At 41.1% G+C, this 19,821-nt stretch overlaps 2 protein-coding genes and 1 pseudogene across 3 annotated transcripts in view; 1 reads left to right on the top strand and 2 right to left on the bottom strand.

Moving 5' to 3' along the window:
- Nucleotides 1-2,837: 2,837 nt before the first annotated feature.
- On the bottom strand, nt 2,838-8,999 carry NDUFB1 (NADH:ubiquinone oxidoreductase subunit B1). Its single transcript, XM_057318746.1, has 4 exons — nt 8,973-8,999; nt 8,639-8,801; nt 3,884-4,028; nt 2,838-2,947 (listed from the first exon to the last, which is right to left on the bottom strand). The coding sequence occupies exons 1-4, from the start codon at nt 8,997-8,999 to the stop codon at nt 2,911-2,913; spliced, it is 372 nt and encodes a 123-aa protein (XP_057174729.1). The 3' UTR covers nt 2,838-2,910.
- On the bottom strand, nt 4,631-4,759 carry LOC113267464 (U4 spliceosomal RNA; annotated as a pseudogene).
- CPSF2 (cleavage and polyadenylation specific factor 2) overlaps nt 8,947-19,821 on the top strand; it is a 33,100-nt gene continuing 22,225 nt past the window's right edge. Inside the window, exons 1-5 of one of the 2 annotated variants that reach the window (XM_026515426.4) lie at nt 8,947-9,126; nt 12,431-12,492; nt 17,589-17,763; nt 19,058-19,217; nt 19,297-19,402. In XM_026515426.4, coding sequence (XP_026371211.1) covers nt 17,615-17,763; nt 19,058-19,217; nt 19,297-19,402 — 415 coding nt within the window. In that variant the 5' untranslated portion in view covers nt 8,947-9,126; nt 12,431-12,492; nt 17,589-17,614. Of the gene's footprint in view, nt 9,127-9,227; nt 10,749-12,430; nt 12,493-17,588; nt 17,764-19,057; nt 19,218-19,296; nt 19,403-19,821 lie in introns of those variants that run through there. The other variant, XM_057318675.1, reaches the window with a different exon arrangement.

Below are 19,821 nucleotides of genomic sequence, written 5' to 3'. Positions count from 1 at the left end.
ACTATTCACTTAGATAGGGAATACTGGAGGAAGGGGCAGGGTTTGGGAAATACCTATGATATGTAAGACAAGTAATGAGTGGAGATAATCTATCTTTCTATATAAATGGTCCGGAGTTCAGGGGCTTGGTTTTGCTGTAGAATGGGGAGTGATTCACAGAAGTGAATAAAGTCACCTAGGGGAAAAGGAAGAGATTGAAAAGAGGATCTAGATCAGAACCTTGAGGATAGAGAAGGAATGATCAAGGAGAAGAGAGGAAAAGTGGGAGACTGTAAAATTATCAAAGCCCTGAGAAGGCAACGTTTCACGAATCCATGTTAGTTGCTGTCAGGAGGTCTAGGAACATAAGGACTTACAGGAGTCCACTAAATTGTGTTGCTATGGAGACAACTGGGGAGTTTGGTAAGTGCAGGCTCAGAGGAACAAAAGAGGGCAGCAGGAGATAAGGAAATGGAGAGTACCAGTGAAGACCAGGTGCTCAAGGGTAGGATTTAGTTACCCTTTACTGAATGCCCCTGCATGCAGTCCTCACTCCTGTACTGGGGAAACAGTCCATGTATGTTCTTAAGGAACTGTGGCCTTACTGGGGAAACAAATTATGGTCTCACGAAGTGAAAAAATATGCAAACCATTTTTTCCTGATTTATTTTTAAAGAAAGCGTGTGTGTACAGAAACGTGTATCTATTTTTTTTTGTTCGTATATATTACAAATCTCTGGAAGAATATACAGGAAACCCAGAGGTTATGTACATGTTTGAGATGGGAAGAGAACTAGGCAAATAGGAGACAGGGATGAGAGCGAGACTTTTCACTGTATACAGTTTTATTCTTGATTTTTAAACTATTTGATGTATTATTCAGAAAAAAATGTGCTTGTATTCATTTTCTATGGCTGCTGCAGCAAATTATCACAAACATGGTGGCTAAAAAACAACAGAAATTTATTCTCTCACTATTCTCGAGGCCAGAAGTCAGAAACCAAGGTGTCAGCAGGGCCATGCTCCATGGTCACAGGGAGAATCCTTTTCTCACTTCTTCCAGCTTCTAGAGGCTCCTGTCACTAGTTGGCTTGTGGTTGCAGAACTCCAGCATTGGCTTTGGTTTTCATGTGGCCTTTTTCTTCTGTGTCTCTGTCCTCTGCTCTTATAAGTACCAATGATTGGAATTAGGTCCTACCCTAACCCAGGGTGATTTCATATGGAGATCTTTAACTAATTACATTGGCAAAGACCCGATCAGTGACAGTTAGGGAGTATTTTATTCTAATTTTACTTCTCCTAAATTCAGTATTACCTGAACTGTTTTCTGAGATGAGGTAGTTGAATACAACAGATGACATGAATGCCTACATGGAACCATCACAAGCAAAAAAAATGGAAAACTATACTCCAAAATTCCCTTGTGCCCCCTTGTAATTCTTACCTCTAACCCCTTTCTGGACCTTGCTCCTCCAGGCAACCCCTAATTTGTTACTATAGTTTATAGTGTGTCTAACATTTTATATAAATGGAACCATAAAGTGTGTGCTGTCTGTCTGGGTTCTTTCATCCGGGATAATTATTTTGAAATTCATCAATGTCATCAGCAATAGAGCATTCCTTTTTTAATGCTGAGTAGTATTCCACTGTATGGATTTAACACAATTTATCTATTTGTTGATGTACATTTGGGTTAGCTCTAATTTTTGGCTATTACAAATTAATCTGCTACGAACATTCATGTAAGTATTTGTGTGAACATACGCTTTCTTTATATTGGACCAATGCCTCAGAGTGGAATGGCTGGGTCACACGGGAGGTGTTATTTTCATTTGAAACCGCCAAACTGATTTCCAAAGTGGTACAACTCCTGGCTGCTACATTTTACATTCCTGCCAGCCGTGTGTGAGGTCCAGTTGCTCTGCACCCTTGCCAACACTGGGAATAGGATCAGTCTTTTGATTTTAACCACTCTAATAGGTGTGTAGTGGTATCTCATTGTGGCTTAAATTTGCATTTCCCTAATGACTACTGATGTTGGGAGGCTTTTCATGTGCTTTATTTACCATCGTCCTATCTTTTTTTGTGAAGTGTCTATTAAAACCTTTTGCTTAGGGGTGCCTGGGTGGCTCAGTCCATTAATCTTTGGCTCAGGTCATGATCCCTGGGTCCTGGAATCAGGCCATGCATTGGGCTCCCTGATCAAGGAGCCTGCTTCTCTGGCTCCCACTGCCCCTGCTTGTGTTCTCTCTCAAATAAATGAATAAAATCTTAAAATTCTTTTGCTCATTTAAAAAACTGGGTTTGGGCGCCTGACTGGCTCAGTTGGAAAAGCTCTTGACTCTTGATCTCAGGATGGTGAATTTGAGCCCCACACTGGGTGTAGAGGTTACTTAAATAAATGAATAATTTTTTTTAAGTCATAAGGGTTCTTTACATTTTCTAGATATAAGTTCTTTGTTGTATATTACATTTTGCAAATGCTTTCTCCCAATTTATGGCTGCATTTTCATTTTCATAAATGTCTTCTGAAGAACAAAATTTTTTAAAACTAGTTCATGCTTTATGTCTTGCATTTAAGAGATCTTTGCCAAACTCAAGGTCACTAAAATTTTCTGCTAGTATCATCCGTCTAAAGCACACAGTTTGAAAAAAATATTCTGAAAAATATCTGAGGAAAAAATTGGTTATATGATTTAATAGTACTATGGTCTCAAAAAAAAAAGACAATGAAATGCTAATTGTAAATTTAACATCAATGTACACAATCAAGTATTCAATAATTATTTTTAAGCTAAGTGTGCCTATTACTTGAAATGTGGAAGACTGCCTCGACATAAAAAGAATCACACTTCAAATTAAATAATGAATGTGTTTTTATTTCTCTCCTAATTTTTAAAATGTGAACATTCTGTAATTCAGTCACGGCCTTTACTTCCAGGTAACTTCTTCACTGGGTCTCAATTCCCTGTGTGGAAATTAAAAAGGAAGGAAAGGAAAAAGTACAGATTAAACTTTTGGGGGGGGGGGAGAGAAGAGTCAGAAGAGTAGGAATTCAATATTTTATATTCTATTAAATTGACCCATTAAAATTTTTATATAGACTCAACATACTCATTCTATTCTCTCACGATTTTAAACTTTTACCATCCCTTCGATTTCATTTTTCCAGATTAAGGAACTGCAATTTCTTAGTCTGTGTGAAAGCTATTATCCTCTCAATGAGTTCATTTGAGGTTTTCTAAACCCTTTCTGATTAATTTTATCTTTCTGGAAATCCTTAACTATAAACCTCCTTTCCAGTGAATGACGATGAACGTTGCTCAAGCCTCTGATCCCTTGAGCTTCTTCCCACCTAGCTGCACAGCCAGTGGCAGACCCCTATCGTGCTAACTAACTCTGCTGCCCAAAGAGCCATCTCCAGAGACACAGTGGGACCAGGCAGCTGCCAGCTGCCTTCTGATCACTCACGCACCACTTCTAAAGCTCTCAAGCAGTGTTGTGGTGAATACAGCACCAAGCCACTATTAGTACCATAGATTTCAGCTACAGCCTGGCTTAAGCAAGATAATATATGATAATATGTGAAAGCTATATTAAAGGCTTTGGTGAGCTGGTTTAAAACTTTGTTTCTGTATTACAGTGTACCTTGAATCCTCCCCACCCCCCAATTCAAACATTTGAAATAGCCTGTTCATAAACTGAAGACTTGTTGGCATTCCCAAGGTAACCATACAGTTTTGTAGAAGGATTAAACAACTAATGCTGCAAAATAATATAACTTAAATATAAGTCCTTGGGGGAAAATTTACCCCTTCTGTTTATTTTTGGCACATAGGATATTAAAAGGAATTATTTCCAAAAGATGGTTAATTGTTCGTTTAAAAAAATTGTACAAACTAACCTTTTAAACAACAAACTCTTGTTCCGGAAGGCAGTCAGCTTTTCATCATTCTTTCTGTCTAGATAACATCCAAGGACAAACCCCATAGGCACAAGTATATGTACCCAGTGGTCACGAAAAATCTGAATTACATTCATCTTGAGTGCTAGGGGAAAAAAAAGATTATAAGAAATATAACTGCCTTTGAAATATCTTGTGAAATTGCATCTGAAACAGGAAGATAGCCTTGAATATAGGAGACAGATGTTAAAAGCATAGTAAGCCTCTTCAAATTTGCCTGGCATCGGAATGTAGTGTACAACTTAAAATATACTTGATGACAATTATACAGGTGATGGTGATTAGTATAAAAATTGTACTGCACTGGGGCGCCTGCGTGGCTCAGTCGTTAATTGTCTGCCTTCGGCTCAGGGCGTGATCTCGGCGTTCTGGGATTGAGCCCCGCATCAGGCTCCTCCCCTGGGAGCCTGCTTCTTCCTCTCCCACTTCCCCTGCTGTGTTCCCTCTCGCTCTCTCTCTGTCAAATAAATAAATAAAATCTTAAAAAAAAAAAAATTGCAGTGCACTAACATCAATTTATTAACTTTTCTTCCTAGCTCCACTAGTGATCTGATATGGTATACTACAGCAAAATGGAGAGTATAAAAAAATTCTACCTGCAGAAGCTGAATATTTGTACCTCCTACTATTAATTTAACTTTTACACATGTGTAAAATATTTTAGAGCCTCTTACAATGCTAAAACATAATTATACTATTATGCCAAAAGCAGACTTCTTTAGTTAAGCTATCATTATTGACAACTAATTTTTCAATTAGTAGTAATTGTGACTCAGAGAAACATCATTAGCTACAATACTGCTAATGCACAAAGCTGAAAACTAATTTTGAAAGGAAAGGAAATGAGAGAAATTTTAAAAAACAACCGCATTCAACAACGTCATGGTAGATCTCAATATCAATTCAAAGATTTTACAAAAGATAGGGGCAGAAGGGAATTTACTTTTATAGAATGACTACTAGGTACCAGAGCCATCATATAATCTTATATATAACATGAAATAACTATTATTATCCTCATTTTATAGACTAGAAAACTGCTTAACCTAAACAGGTTATGAGGTACAGAGCTGGAATTCAAGCTCAGCTTTGCTCCAAAGATCTTTTTCTATTAGATCTCAATACCTCTCTAAAAGACCTCTTCTTGGGGCGCCTGCGTGGCGCAGTCGTTAAGCATCTGCCTTTGGCCCAGGGCGTGATCCCGGCATTGCAGGATCGAGCCCCACATCAGGCTCCTCCGCTGGGAGCCTGCTTCTTCCTCTCCCACTCCCCCTGCTTGTGTTCCCTCTCTCGCTGGCTGTTTCTCTCTGTCAAATTAATAAATAAAATCTTAAAAAAAATAAATAAAAGACCTCTTCTCGAATTGATATTTATGGTACTTAAGGGCTTTTAAGTTCTAAGGGTTTCTAAAAGGTAGAGGAGGAGGAATAGAACTAGAAGTCACCATATGGAAAATAAATTTGCCTTAACTAAAAAATACATAGTTGAATTGTCAGTTTCTGCAAAAAATTTGTACCTAAAGATGAAATCAAAATACATCTGCCAACACATCAATCTAAGATGAATACATCATATACAATGGCTGAGAAGGCATATGACAACACCCTGGTAAGAGAATACAGTACTGCCAACAAAACTGCTCAGCGCTGAACTGTGCTAGGGTTAGGTAGACAGATTCCTGCCTCTCCTAAGGCACTGGTTCTCACACTTAAACACTTCAAATCTTTTTTCTCAACCTTCATCACGATCTAAAGGCACTGGGCTAGAAAATGACCATGAAGTTAATAGTTGCGCAATTATGGAATACTCTGTTTGCTAAAGTGCAATATTACATACAGCAGGTTTTGGTCTGAATATCACCAGTCTGGAAAATTATGTAAAGTTACCAAGTTATTTAAAATATGTAACTTATAGTTTAGGGATTCATTAAAGTTTTAGTCTACTGTCGCAGCTGGAATTCTCAAACCTGACTGTGTATCAAAAGCATCTGGGGAGCCTTTATCAAAACAGGGACTTCTCGGTGGCCGGCGGGGGGGGTGGGGGGTGGGGGTGCTGGGTGGCTCAGTCAGTTGAGTGTTGGGCTCTTGGTTTTGGCTCAGTTTATGATCTCATGAGTTGTGGGATCAGGTCCCAGGTGGGGCTCCCCACTTAGCGGGGAGTCTGCTTCAAGATTCTCTCCATCAGCCCCCCTCAACTCACGTTCGCACTCAAATAAATAAATCTTTAAAACAAACAAAATAGGGACTTTTGGTCCTCCCTGGTGGGATTGGAAAAACCTACAGTTCAAAGAACTCGTTAGCTGATTTGATGCAAATAGTTTTGGGCAACCTTATTTCCTAGGAAATGGCGGCTCTCTTAGCACTGTGCCTTCCCTAAGTAACATTACTTGCATTTAGATTCTGAAGCACTTTTTGTGAATCTAACCAAGTACCCACCAAATTAGCCACTTACTTGTTTAATAAACTTGAGCCAGTCAAGCATAGGAACAATACATGCCTTAATCAACTAATGTAACTTTGAAAGCACGAAACTGCACAATACTAGACAATACAGGTCTCTAGAAGTCAAATGGTCATGTATTCTGTCACCTGTCCTCAAGTTCCTCACATTTCTTAAGAGGGGTCAAGCCTAACCCTCAGCACAGGTGAGTCAGATACTCTCTGTATTTTAACCAAAAACAGAAGTGCTTGCTGACTAAGTCCAAGACTGTTCTAAAGAAGCCCATGGCCACCTGTGGGCTATAAGCCATTATTGTTGGCATTCTTCCAACAGGGCAAGCAGCTACTTTTGTCTGGCTTTACTCTGAGAATCTGAGAAGAGGTCTGACATAAGCCCCTGAGACTCTAGCTGCACATAGGCTCTTACATACATTCTGCAGGGGAAGACTGAGAGATAAAAGGATTCGGTATATTCAAAATCCAGAGTTGGGTTTAGCCACCATGATTCCATCACTAACAGGTAAATGACAAATCTTAGTCCCAGAGACATTTCATATTACACTTGTATAATCTATTTAATGGATTTTGGGAGCAGTGGCATTGAATATAATTTGTCCTCTGTATTTCACTGTGAGTGAATGACTGGGGAGGACAAAGATTTATGGACCTAAGGTGAGCTAGAACGATTTCCTGGAGAATGTATAGGAGGGGGAGTATAGACAAGCTCTAGTCATGAGCCCAAGACCATAGGGGGCTTTATCTGATGGACAAAGGGCAGTGAGATCCTAGGACAAGATACAATGAAACAAGCCGAGGTTTGGATGAAGAATGACATCCACATGGGTGCCCATGAGGGCACTGTACCTATCAGTGTCTACTTTCTTTTTGAGGGGGCAGGGAGCAAAGTGAGAGAGAAAGAGAGAATCTTAAGCAGGCTCCATGCTCAGCACAGATGTGGGGCACCATCTCATGACCCTGAGATCATGACCTGAGCCGCAATCAAGAGTCAGATGCTCAAATGACTGAGCCACCCAGGCGCCCCATTAGTGTCTTCTTTATAAGACTCATGAAAAATCCTTCTTTTACTTCAGAACTGGGACTTGCTATGGTATTCTTAACAAAAACTAGTTAGTTTTTATCTTATGGACTCAAGGAATCACGCAACTGATCACCCATCCTTTGTTACCAATATGTTCCAAATTTTTTGCCTAGCTCTAGAAAGAGCTCTTACAGAACTGTCAGGTACAGTTCTTCCTGCTTTTCATAATCACTGACTCATGTAATCTTCACAATATTATGTGTGTATTCACTAATGTCCCCAATGAGGTAGGCATATTTTTTTCAGATAAGGAAATCCGGGGGCAATCGACTTGCCTAAGGTCACAGATGCAGTAAGTGACTGAGCGGGGATTAACACTCAGGCAGTCCGCCTTCTTGGTCCAAGCCATTTGTGTTTTATTGTCTGTTAAGGTTAACTGTAGAGGTAAACTTTTAGACTGACCTCACTCAGCATTATTTTTCCTAACATTACTTTTTCTTCAACCCAATTTTTCCCGCCTAACTTCTAAAAGAAAACTGTATCTAGTATTTTTGTAAGTCAATTCATGTTGTAAAATGTAGATGAATAGATACTTCCAAAATTAAGTCCTAATCTCTAATTGGTCCCTACAGCATTTTAGATCGACTTTTTTTTTTTTTTTTGGAACAACACATATCATCTATGAAAAGCAGTGCTGGATGCATGGAGAAACTAACTCCTTGAGGTCTGGCGCCGTGTCTTGATAACCTAGTACAAATTAAATATTACGTTTTTAAAAATTATTTTTTTGTGTGGGATGGTCGGCTCAAGAGGGTTTGCGATTTGGAAGAGGTTAGTTTCCAACCCTGAGCAACTAGGAGACAGAATGCTGAAACTTGGACCAATCTGTGATGCTCGCTCCTTCCTTCCTACCTAGGAGCGTGATCCCGTCCTGTCTCCTCTCCGGTCCGGCCAGGGGCGGTCACCGGGTGATCCCTAAAGCCGTTTTCCAATAACCACATCCTCCCACTACCCTTTCCAAAAGACGCCAGGTGCGAAACGTGAGCCCAGCTGTCCACGGGAAGAAACCCCCATTTCCCTCTCCACCGCTCGCACGCTCCGGAGGGGCCCGGACCACCCCTCGCCTACAGACACGGCCGCCGAGGGCTTCCCTAGAGGTGGACCCTAGGCACAACGGAGACCCGCGGTGCCTCGGGCCGTCCTGGACCCCGGACCCACCTGCGCCCTTGGTGCCAAAAGCGACCCCACGACCAAGGGCAGCGACGAGCCCGACCACCGGCGCCGGCGGAAGCTGCGGCCTTGGGACCTGCCATTCGCCACGCCCGCTCGAAGACAGGGGTGTCGCTGGGAAACCATACCTCTTCTTCCTTTCAATGTTGGACTCTTCCCGTACTTACTTTAGCTTTCACGCATTATAAATTTTTTAAAAATAAGACTTCGGCTCAAGGTGACGAGACTTATTGTCGTAAGTGCCATCTCCTTCCCACAGGTTCGTCCCCACCCCCCCCGGAAGATGGTATCGCCCTGGGCCTTCCCCGCCTCAGAGTCTCGCCTCCAGTTTCAAAATGGCGGCCGCCATCGGGGGGATTCTGCTGGCTGGTCGTCACGGGTGCTGCTGAGCGAGCATCAACTTTTCTCGCTCTTGAACCTGGATTCGACTAGGGGTTGGGAAGGGCAGTGGACGGCGTTGGGGGAGGACGGACGAGGCAAGTGAGGGAGGAGGAAAGGAGTGAGCCTTTGGATGGGGGAGGGGGCGTCCTCGGCCCTCAGGGAGACCCTGGCTCCACCTTGTCCGGGTCTGCTCTGGGCATGTGCTCCTGGGGTTTCGGCGGCGACTGTCCTGGCCGGGCCTGGCAGAAGTGCTTATCGAGGGAGAGAGAAGTGATTTCTCCGTGGGTCTAAAGCTCCCGGCCTTTGTGGCAGTCCGTACGATTCACTCCTGGGTTCTCCTTCCGTCTTTTTTGCTGATTCCCGGTGACCTTTCAGTCTCGGCGCTGGAGGAGTTAATCCGACGCTAGCTTTGGCGCCTTTGGCCCTCGTGGTTGACGTGTTTTTAGCCTCCTCGCTGGGGGTCTTCCGTTGTCTTGGCCTCAGAGACCACGAGGCTGCCAAACACTGGGCACAAAGTAGGCGTTCTTTTTTTCTTAGTCGATTTCAGGGACCTTTTAAGATGTTACCGTGCCTTATTAAAATGGTCTCTGCCTTCCGCTTCTCCCACTCCCCCCGTTGCTCCCCGCGCCCCAGCCCTCCAGCCCCCCTTTGCCTTCCAGCGCTTCCATCACTCTGTTTTACTTGCTCTTAAGTAAACAGGAGGTCAGACTAGCCTTAACCCCGGCACGTCTGGCCTCCTGTCACCAGCCGAACATGAGTTATCAATTGCCCATCCCCTAATTTTTTATCTTACAACCCCTGTGATTTTTTTAACGAAAGCAGTTCTCTTCCGAACTGACCAGGAAGAGACTTTTTGGACTCCGTGAGCTCGAGGGCCAACCTAGATTCCTTCGTTTTCCCTTGGATTTTGCATAGTTCCCTTTAGCTGTCACCAACAGGCAAGGTCATTATTGAGAGAGCAAGTAACCCTAAGAAGTAATGGAGATGAAGTAGTATCTGTCAGGAAGGAATTGATGATCTGGTTCGGGTTCATTCTTTAAGCACACACGTATGTTGCTTTGAGTGCTGTGCTTGAATTTGGCGATACAAAGATGATCGCTTTTGCCCTTCGCCTATACATTCAGCATCCATTCAGCAAATATTCTTGGTGCTCAGTTTGTGCTAGGTGAAAAATAAAAAAACCCTCCTGAGGCCACCAAAAAAGCTTCATAAAGGAATACATATTTCAGCTGGGTCTTGAAGGGTCAAAAGGAATTTACGAGGCTCAGGAGAAGGTCACTCCTGGATGCAGAGACTTGAGCAGTTGTGGCATACTGAAGGACAGTGGGAAGATAAATGTGCTTGAGCATGCAGTACAAGGGTGGGTGGTGAAGGAAGAGGGAGATTGAGAACAGCTTGTGAAGGACCTTGATTTCCAGCTGAGGAGTTTAGATTGATTTGTTGGAAGGTGCATACTTTGCACAAAGAAAGGGCATGAGTATATTTGTTTTTTCAGGGTGGTCTCTGACAGCTGTATGGAGGATCAATTTGGAACACAGGAAAACTAGATGAAAGGAAATTGTAGCTATTGAGATAAGGTAAAGATTGCCTCAATTGAAATAGGATTGTGAAGGGTGTGAGAGATGTTTCTGAAATGTCAATTAGGATTCAACGGACGGCAGCAGTTTGGTGGACGGAGGGTGACTTCAGAGTTTTTGGTCCAGGAGACTAACTTTAGGTTGGTGATATCATTAAAATCAAGCCTAAGATATGTACATACAAATAGAATGGTGCCAACTTGCACCTTAAGGAGTGGCAGAGCACAAGGCTGTGCAGTACAAAGCATTGATTTTAGAGTCTAGTTTGTGCTGTTACAGTGGCCACAAGCTGCAGGTAGCTGTTGAGCACTTGAAATTGTGGTTAGATTGATTGGAGATGTGCTGAAAATATAAAATACACACTGGATTTCAAAGATGTGGTATGAAAAGTGATGTAAAATATCTCAATAATTAATCATGGTTGCATACTGAAATGATAATATTTTGAATATGTTGGGTTAAATAAAGTATATTAAAATTAATTTCACCTGTAAAGCTTTTCAATGTGGCTATGAGAAAATTTTTAATTACATTCATGGCTTGCGTTATATTTTTGTTGGGCAGAGCCAATGTAATCTAGACTAGTCTACACTAGATAAAGGAATTTTTTAAGGAGATGCGGTTTGAGCTGGGCCTTGAGGCAGTGGTGAGCAGTGATGTCAGAGCAGCTTGCTGGTGCCTTCCATTCCAGTTAAGACATTCAGGGTTTTGTTTTTTCAAGCAGTAAGAAGCCTTCAGAGATTTCTGAGCAAGGGTTAATATGTGGAGGGGTGTTTTAAAAGATTAATCTGACAGTAATGTTTAGGTTGAGACGAAGGGAGGAAAGGATGGAGGAAGAGAAACAGGGAAACCCAAATATAAGCCAATGAGGCCCTACTTTAAGGTACTGGTGGTAGGAAGGGAAAGGGGATGATACATAGGTGAGGCATTTTGAAGAAAAAATAATCAGGAGTTGGTAACAGACTTCAAGAAGAAGAAGTAAGGAAGGAATCAAATGTAGCGTTTCAAGCCTTGGTTACTTAGATAAGGACTAATGAAATCATGTCATAGAATTCTAAAGTATATTTGAGGCTAAAGGAATTTAGTTTTTAAATAGAACCAGCAAAGTTGGAAGGAGGAAGTGGTCTGCTAAATACTCTTCCTTTTTATCTCCTTTCTCTGTCTTATCTAATCAATCATACACACCAGCTAATTTTCCTAATATACAGAATTTCCTGTCTTATATCATCTTACTTTGTAATGGATCTTAAAATGTTTCTCTGTTGCCTGAAGAACTAGGTCCAGAGTCCAAGACCTTCCATTATGTGGCCCTTTTCTATTCATTAGGCCTTTTCTTTCATTTTTTGCTTATATGAAAGTGTGCCCAGCTGATTTTTCCACTAAACCTCTTGTCAGTTTTCATGTGCCTTTGATCATGTCATTCCCCTGTTTTGAATTCCTTTTCTTTTTGTCTCTCTCTACTCAGGTCCTTCTAATCCTTAACAAGTAATTTAAGATCCCACCTCTTTTATGATTCTCAGTAACATAAGCTAATGTCAGTTTTTAAAATCTTATTTCCTAAACTGCATATTTAACTCCTGATTATGACCAATTTGGTACATTATTATTTTTGTCTTTTATTATCCTTTTATTATCTTTTTTTTATGTAAGCTTTGGCTTCCTAAAATTATGACAAATTTCTTTAAGGACCATTTATTATACTACTTGCTGCTGCTCATGGTGTTCATCTTATGGCAAGACATAGAAGTTAAACACCGTAATTAAAAACAGAGGTAAATCTGCTATACCACATTCATCACACTCTCATTTCTTTATTTTTTAGATTTATAAAGAACTCTTCCCTTGAATTCATGGTGTTTCATCCTATATACAACTGAGATATCAGTAAGTAATGAATGTGTCTAATAAAGATACAACTTTAGTATGTTATGAGCAATTATATTAAAAATATCTTTTCATCTCTTGAAATCTGGGTCTGTGTGCAAAAAGCTTTAACATGAACTCATTCACTTCTGTCTGCAAGATCGTTTGTATTTTCAGTTCATAACCTAAGTAAAGAAAGGGGAAGTTAAGGTGAATTTGGGTAAAACAGAGTTTCTCTTAGGCCATTTTAATATAATTGTCATACAGAAAGCTTTTCGGCAGGGAGCATTTTTTTTAGATCCTTTCCAGAATTGTATTTACAAGTGTTTTTCATCAAATGGAGAATTAATATCTTTGTATTTCTCATACCTTACAAATAGGAACGTGCCAAGTCAATGTATTTTTAATTTTAACTTATTTGTTTCATCAGTTCTTTACTGAACAACTGTCGTGTGTTTAAAACATGTGCTAATATAGTAAGGAAACAAAAATGGATCAAGCCTGGTCTTGCACTCAAGAGAGCTCTCCCAAGCAAGGGGAAGTGCATATAAATAGCTAACTGTTAATGGTGTGGAAAGGGCCCAAAGCTCATTTGACACTTGCCATGCTTCAGTCATTCAAGAAGCTTTTATTGACCCTCCCACTATGTGTTAGGCACTATGGAGGCATTGGAGGATAACTGTGACCAAAATAGATGTGGAGTCCATAATTTAGTGCTGGGATGAGGAGGAGAGATGGGGGTGGGCAAAGCAAGTAAATAAATAGCAGGTATAGAGAGCAGTAAGTATTTTGAAGGAAATGGAATGATGTTACAGGATGTAACAGGGAAGGACTTTAGGGTTGTTAGAGAATCATCTCAGAATAAATTTGAGGCAGGGAAAAAAATATAGGAACTAGCTAGAGATCTTAGTGATAGTGGAGATAGAAGAAAATTCGAGAACTAGGATGGAGGTAAAAATGTAGCACTTACTGATAGATTATGTGGGATACAAAGTAAAGGAAGGATTCAAGGATGATGCCATCAGAGATCAGATGGTATTTATAGCTGTGGAACTGGTGAGATTACCTGGAAAGAAAAAAAAGTCCTACTGAAGAGCGCTGCCACATTTAGAGGTTGAAGAAAGAACGTAACTATCAGAGGAGATGGGGGAGTGACCAGGTTGATACAAGGAAAACCAGGAGAGGGTTGACAAAGAAGCCAAGGGAGGAGAGCATTTCAAGTGAGCCGAACACTTAATTTTACTGAATGCTGCTATGATTTCTCCCAGTTGAGGCCAGAGAAGTAAATGCCCATTGGCTTAAATTGCATAGAGGTTGGTCAGTGACCTTGGTGAAAGCACTTCTGGTGGGCTGGTGGAGAAAGAGGCCAGCTTTGCAAGTCTGAATGGGAGGCAAGAAAGTGGAGACACATTTGTGGACACGTATTCTGAGAACTTTTGCTGTGAAAGGGGAACATAGAAATGATGAAGTACTTGCGGGGGATTGTAGGATTAAGAGAGGGTTCTTTTAAATTGGGAAATTCTGGAGGATCTGCATATGCTAATAAGAATGGTACATCAATGATTCATGGGTGATGCAGGGAAAAGGGAATGACTGAAGAGGTTCAGTCCTCTAGAAGGTAAAAAAATGAGAGTGGGATCCAGAGTACTCCTGGGGACTGGCCTTGGATGAGGGCAGGGCTATTGTTTCCATGTAATCAGAGACACAACAGTGTACATGCAGATATGTTAATAGAGTTGGGATTGGAAAATGGGTTACTATCTGATGACTTTGTTTTCTAATTGAGAATGAGGTGAGATTGTCAGCTGAGAGTAGAGTGGAGGGAGTGATGCATGATGCTTGAGCAGAGAAGGGGCAATGTGAAATCAGTCTCCGAGATAGCCTACTACAAAAACTCAGATTGGTGGGTAGTGCTTAGTGCCCATTTGATATACATACATATTTTTTTTCCATTTGAGATTTTTGACCATGAATTTAAAAGAGCAAATAGCACAGTCGTGGGATTGTTTTTTCTCTGGTAACATTCAGTTTCTGGAATAGGCAAAGTGAAGGATTGGAGTCAGTTGGGGTTGGAGTTTTGCCAGGCTGGTGCAAGGAAGGAGCACAGCAGCCAGACACTTGATCTGCAAGATACTCATGATGGCTTGTGGATCAACAGGAAGGGCATGAATGGAGACAGGAGAGGGTGAAAGAGTGGTCGGTGGATTAGAGATTCGGTGAGGCTGAAGGATTTTCGCAGTGGGGTTACTGAGTAAGCAAGGCGGGCGTGAGAGCAGGAGACGCCGGAAGGTGAACATTTGGAAATGGTACACCTCAGGGGTGATGAGGTCCAGGGCATAACCGCGGTGGTGGGGGAGCTGAAGTGAGATGAAGTTATTGGAATTGAGAAAGTCAGGGAACTAGAGTCAGTAAGTAGCGAAGTTACTGATGAGGACCGAGTCAGGAACTGAAGTCCTCAGTGAGTGAGGTCCGATTAACTGATTCTAGCAGTGAGGAGGAAAGCGGGAAGGCTCATAGTGAAACAGCTGAGAGGCCCTGGCGTATTTGGAGGAGGAAGAAGATCTGGTTTGGAAGCTGCAGTGAGGAGCAAGGAACACATATGTCTTGCTTTGGAGGTACAGGGGTACAAGGAAAAAAACCTTGAGAATGCTGCAGGAGAAACAGTTCCTGTGAAGATTGCCAGACAAAGAGAACCTTCAGGGAAAAGGTGCGGTTACGGGTGACGGTAAGCAGCGTCGTTCCAGAGGGCGTACTGAAAGGACTTGGGAGGGATAGAAAGTAGAGGAGTGGATCCGACTGGCAGATGAGCATATTAGTGATAAGGGACAACCCAGGAGTCTTGGGTCTTTGGCTGTGTCTGGGGAGAAAAAGAATGCAAGCTGTGCTGGGATTGGTCTCCTGACAGCCTGTCATGAAAGGTGACAGTTTCCCGGAGCTTGTTGGTAGGACCTTGGGCAGCTGGTAGGAGATCATCAGGTATGTGTGACCTCTCCTACTTGCATAGTTGGCCAGGGAAGGCTAATTTACTTCAAGGAGCTAAGATCTGAAATGTTGCTCTGGGGCTGTACTTTGCTAATGAATGTGTTTGTAACATCTGTTTAATAGCATGCAGTTCTAGGTCTTCAATCCCAATAGATGTGTTCATGTTATATCTTCTTGAAATATATACAGTAGGCATCCCAACATAAATTCCATCGAATATATGTTGAGCACCTACTGTGTGTCAGGTTCTCTTTTAGGATTTGCAAACATAAGATTCTACCTCTAGGGACACGTGGGTGGCTCAGTCGGTTAAGCATCTCCCTTCAGCTCAGGTCATCATCCCAGGGTCCTGGGATCGAGTCCCACATGGGGCTCCTTGCTCGGCGGGGAGCCTGCTTCTCCCTCTGCCTCTCTCCCTTGCTCCTGCTCTCTTTCTCTGACAAATAAAATCTTAAAAAAAAAAAAAAGATTCTAACTCTATTTTTTAGTTGCTTACCTTACAGTACAAGCGTTTTTAACATTCAACACTTGAAAAGTATGTGGATTTCTATGTGTATGTGCACCTTATTTGTTTTTTGACGACCCATGGGAGAAGGAACAGTCCAGAGCTTTTTATCAGATTCTGAAGGGGCACTATTTATTTAAGGACCACTGGTCTAATAGAGAGAGAGACATGAAAGCTAATCATTGTAATGCAATGAAATCATTGCCATTACAGATAAAAATAAAGGAAGCACAAATTCACCTTTAAGAATGAGTTCATTAATTCATCATGTTTATTGAGGAAACTGGTAGTCTCTTTTCTAGGTGATTTACATATTATTTGAAATCTTCCAGCATCCTTTTTATGTGTATTATTATTAAAGATTTAATTTATTTATTTTTAAAGATTTTATTTATTTGAGAGACAGAGATAGCGACAGAGATAGTGAGAGAAAGCACGAGCAGGGAAGAGATGGAGAAGCAGGCTCCCCGCTCTGCAGGGAGCCCCATACAGAGCTAGATCCAGGATCCTGGGATTGCGACCTGAGCCAAAGGCAGATGCTTAACCGACTGAGCCACCCAGGTGCCCCATAAGATTGATTGATTGATTGTAGAGAGAGGGGGAGAGAGAGCGGGCACTGGGGAGTGGGGGGAGTGGGGAAGGTGGAGAGGAGCAGAGGGAAAGTCTTAAGTAGATTCTATGCTGAGCACAGAGCCGAATGCAGGTCTCTATGTCATGACCCTGAGATCTCTACCTGAGCCGAAACCAAGATTTGGATGCTTAAGTGTGCCAAGGTACCCTTTTTATGTGTATTATTCATACTCATGTTTATAGGCCAGGCTATGTAACTGAGGAAAGGTTAAGTAATTGCTTAGAACCACCTAGTAGTAGTTTCAAATCTGAAACTGTCTGATTCTAAAGTCTACTGCTTTTCATTAAGCCACACTGGGGAGCCACTGAAGGACGCATTGTAAGCAAGTGTGTAAGATCGTGTTTGTACTTTGAACCTTAGCAATGATGGAAATAGCTCTTTAAAGTGTTTGCTTTCAATCTTGAGAGACTATGGACTCTGGGAAACAAACTGAGGATTTCAGGTGGGGGGGCATGGGGTAGCCAGGTGAAGGGTATTAAGGAGGGCACGTGTTGTGATGAGCGCTGGGTGTTATATGCAACAAATGAATCGTTGAACACTACATCAGAAACTAATGATGTTACTGTATGTTGGCTAACTGAACATAATAAAAATAAATATATTTTTAAAAAATGTTAAATTTAAAAAAATAAATTCTGGAAAAATATAAGGAGACCAACCTTAAAAAAATAGTGTTTCTTTTCTATGTTTATAGAATTTCCGCCCACTTAGAAACTTGAGGGGCTGCTGGGTATCTCAGTGGGTTAAGCGTCTGCCTTCAGCTCAGGTCATGATCCTGGGGTCCTAGGATTGAGCCCCACATTGGGCTCCCTGCAGAGCAGGGAGCCTGCTTCTCCCTCTCCCTTGGCCTTCTGCTCCCCCTGCTTGTGTTCTTTCTCCCTCCTGTCAAATAAATAAATAAAATCTTAAAAAAAAAAACCTTGCTATAATATTAATTTGTACGTTATGTTTGTTAGACTATGATGTATGTTTAATTATATTTTTATTTCTTTTGAAAAGACTTTCTCGGTTGTTTTTGGATCAAAATGACATCTATTATCAAATTAACTACCCTCTCTGGGGTTCAAGAAGAGTCTGCTCTTTGCTATCTTCTGCAAGTTGATGAGTTTCGATTTCTGTTGGACTGTGGCTGGGATGAGCACTTTTCTATGGATATTATAGATTCCCTGAGGAAGTAAGTTACTTTTCATATATCTAGACTTTTATTAACTCAGCTTCTCTTTTCTACACTGTAATACCATTTTGATGATACACAGTGTTTGCTTTCTTTGCTCTATTTTAATTTATAGTAAAAGACTTAGTTTTACTTACGCCAAAGAGCCAGTGACTGTTTCCATTTGTAAAGTTTTGATTGCAATATGAGCTGTGTTTATTGAAATTCAGTAAAATGTTAAGTGTTAATTGACTAATGGATCTCAGTAGAGATTTTTGCACCGTAATTTTAGAGAAGAATAAGGGTATAAGAATTTGAAGGGAGGAAAAACCCTCCATGTGGAAGGTCTGCCATGAGATCACGTTAGCTTACTTTCTATCTCTTTTCATCCTCCATATTGAGCTTTGGTGCCCAGAATAATGACCATAAAATACAAAGGGTACTAATCCATCAAAGAAAAATCCAGTTATGCTGTAGTTTTATACTAATTATGGAAGGAAAGAGAACTTAAATAGGTAAAAGCTTAGAACTTGTAGCAAGACATTTTTTTTTCTAATTTCTTTTGTCAGTGAGAGCATATGCTTTATTAATTAAAGTTTCACTATAGTGAATGTGCTGTCAGTCACCATGGTAAAAAGCAGAGGCAAAAATCCATAATAAATATGTGGCCATTTAAATATCTTCTCCCTAACAATTTCTGAAATTTCAAGTTGAGTTCTTGAACTTGAATTAATAGTATGTGAAATAGCCTTTCAGAATCAACTTATGTGTGAATCTATTCGTTCTCTTTTTCTTTTCTTTTTTTTTATGTGTATAGACATCATTTGTTTTGTGCAACACATACCATACTTTTGGTATCTATGCAGGATGGGGGTAGTAATAACTCATACTGATAGGTATCATAATTTTAGCTCTTTTGCTCTTTTACCCCAGCCTAGTCTTTACTCTTATATGGCTTCACTCATTTATGGAACATAAGAAGTAGGAAGATCGGTAGGAGAAGAAAGGGAAGAAGGAAGGGGTGGTAATCAGAAGGGGGAATGAACCAAGAGAGACTGTGGACTCTGGGAAACAAACTGAGGGCCTCAGAGGGAAGGGGGGTGGGGGAATGGGATAGGCCGGTCATGGGTAGTAAGGAGGGCACGTATTGCATGGTGCACTGGGTGTTATACGCAAGTAATGAATCATGGAACTTTTCATCAAAAACTAGGGATGTACTGTATGGTGACTAACATAACATAATAAAAAATTATTATTAAAAAAAAAAAACCAAGATTGGAGAAATTGAGAAGGCATTTTGATCATGTTCTCCTAGGCACGTTCACCAAATTGATGCGGTACTGTTGTCCCACCCCGATCCCCTTCATCTCGGTGCCCTCCCGTACGCCGTTGGGAAGTTGGGTCTGAACTGTGCTATCTACGCGACCATTCCTGTTTATAAAATGGGGCAGATGTTCATGTATGATCTTTACCAGGTAACTCAAGCAATTAAAAAACGCTTTTTACACTCCTGCTGTGATCATGTTTGACCTCTGATTTGTGTTCTTCTTTCAGTCTCGACACAATACAGAAGACTTTACACTCTTTACGTTAGATGATGTGGATGCAGCCTTTGATAAAATACAACAGTTAAAATTCTCTCAGATTGTGAATTTGAAAGGTAAAAAATGGGGTTTAACCGACCTTGAAAAGTGCAAGGGGTGTTGGTAGTAAAAATCATAGGCCCTGTGGTCTGAAAAAGAAATTAGCATGTTCTGATTTGGAACTCTGAACTTCTCCCAAGTCATTTGGATTTTAAAATATTCCAAACTAAATACTAACACAATGTTAATAGCTGAAGCCTTTTTCACATTTAACTTGGGAAAGACTTATTTAGTGTTCACTGTATGTGATGGGCACAGGTAACGTGCCAGGCCCTCGTTCTTGAAGTACACGGTTAGGGTGAGGGGCTCAGATGACTAAATGTAGTGATTGAAGTCTTGAAGGAAATGCAGTGCCATGGCAGCATAGTAGAAGATAACTGAATTCTAGAATTGGGTATTAAGAAGTTTATTATTTATTGAGGTCAGAAGGTCCCCT

Source organism: Ursus arctos, unplaced genomic scaffold (assembly GCF_023065955.2).
Source record: "Ursus arctos isolate Adak ecotype North America unplaced genomic scaffold, UrsArc2.0 scaffold_25, whole genome shotgun sequence".
Lineage (NCBI taxonomy): Eukaryota > Metazoa > Chordata > Mammalia > Carnivora > Ursidae > Ursus > Ursus arctos.
The sequence above is the reverse complement of the archived record's forward strand: the minus strand, read 5'-3'. Positions and strand labels throughout refer to the sequence as shown.

Excerpts from the sequence above, each read along its gene's own strand:
- NDUFB1 (XM_057318746.1), bottom strand. The coding sequence starts at position 8,999 with ATGGCGGCCGCCATTTTGAAACTGGAG. Across the intron at positions 8,802-8,972 it reads CCGCCATTTTGAAACTGGAG|TCCAACATTGAAAGGAAGAA; the intron begins GCGAGACTCTGA and ends GTACGGGAAGAG. Across the intron at positions 2,948-3,883 it reads AAGAGTTTGTTGTTTAAAAG|GGAATTGAGACCCAGTGAAG; the intron begins GTTAGTTTGTAC and ends ATTTCCACACAG.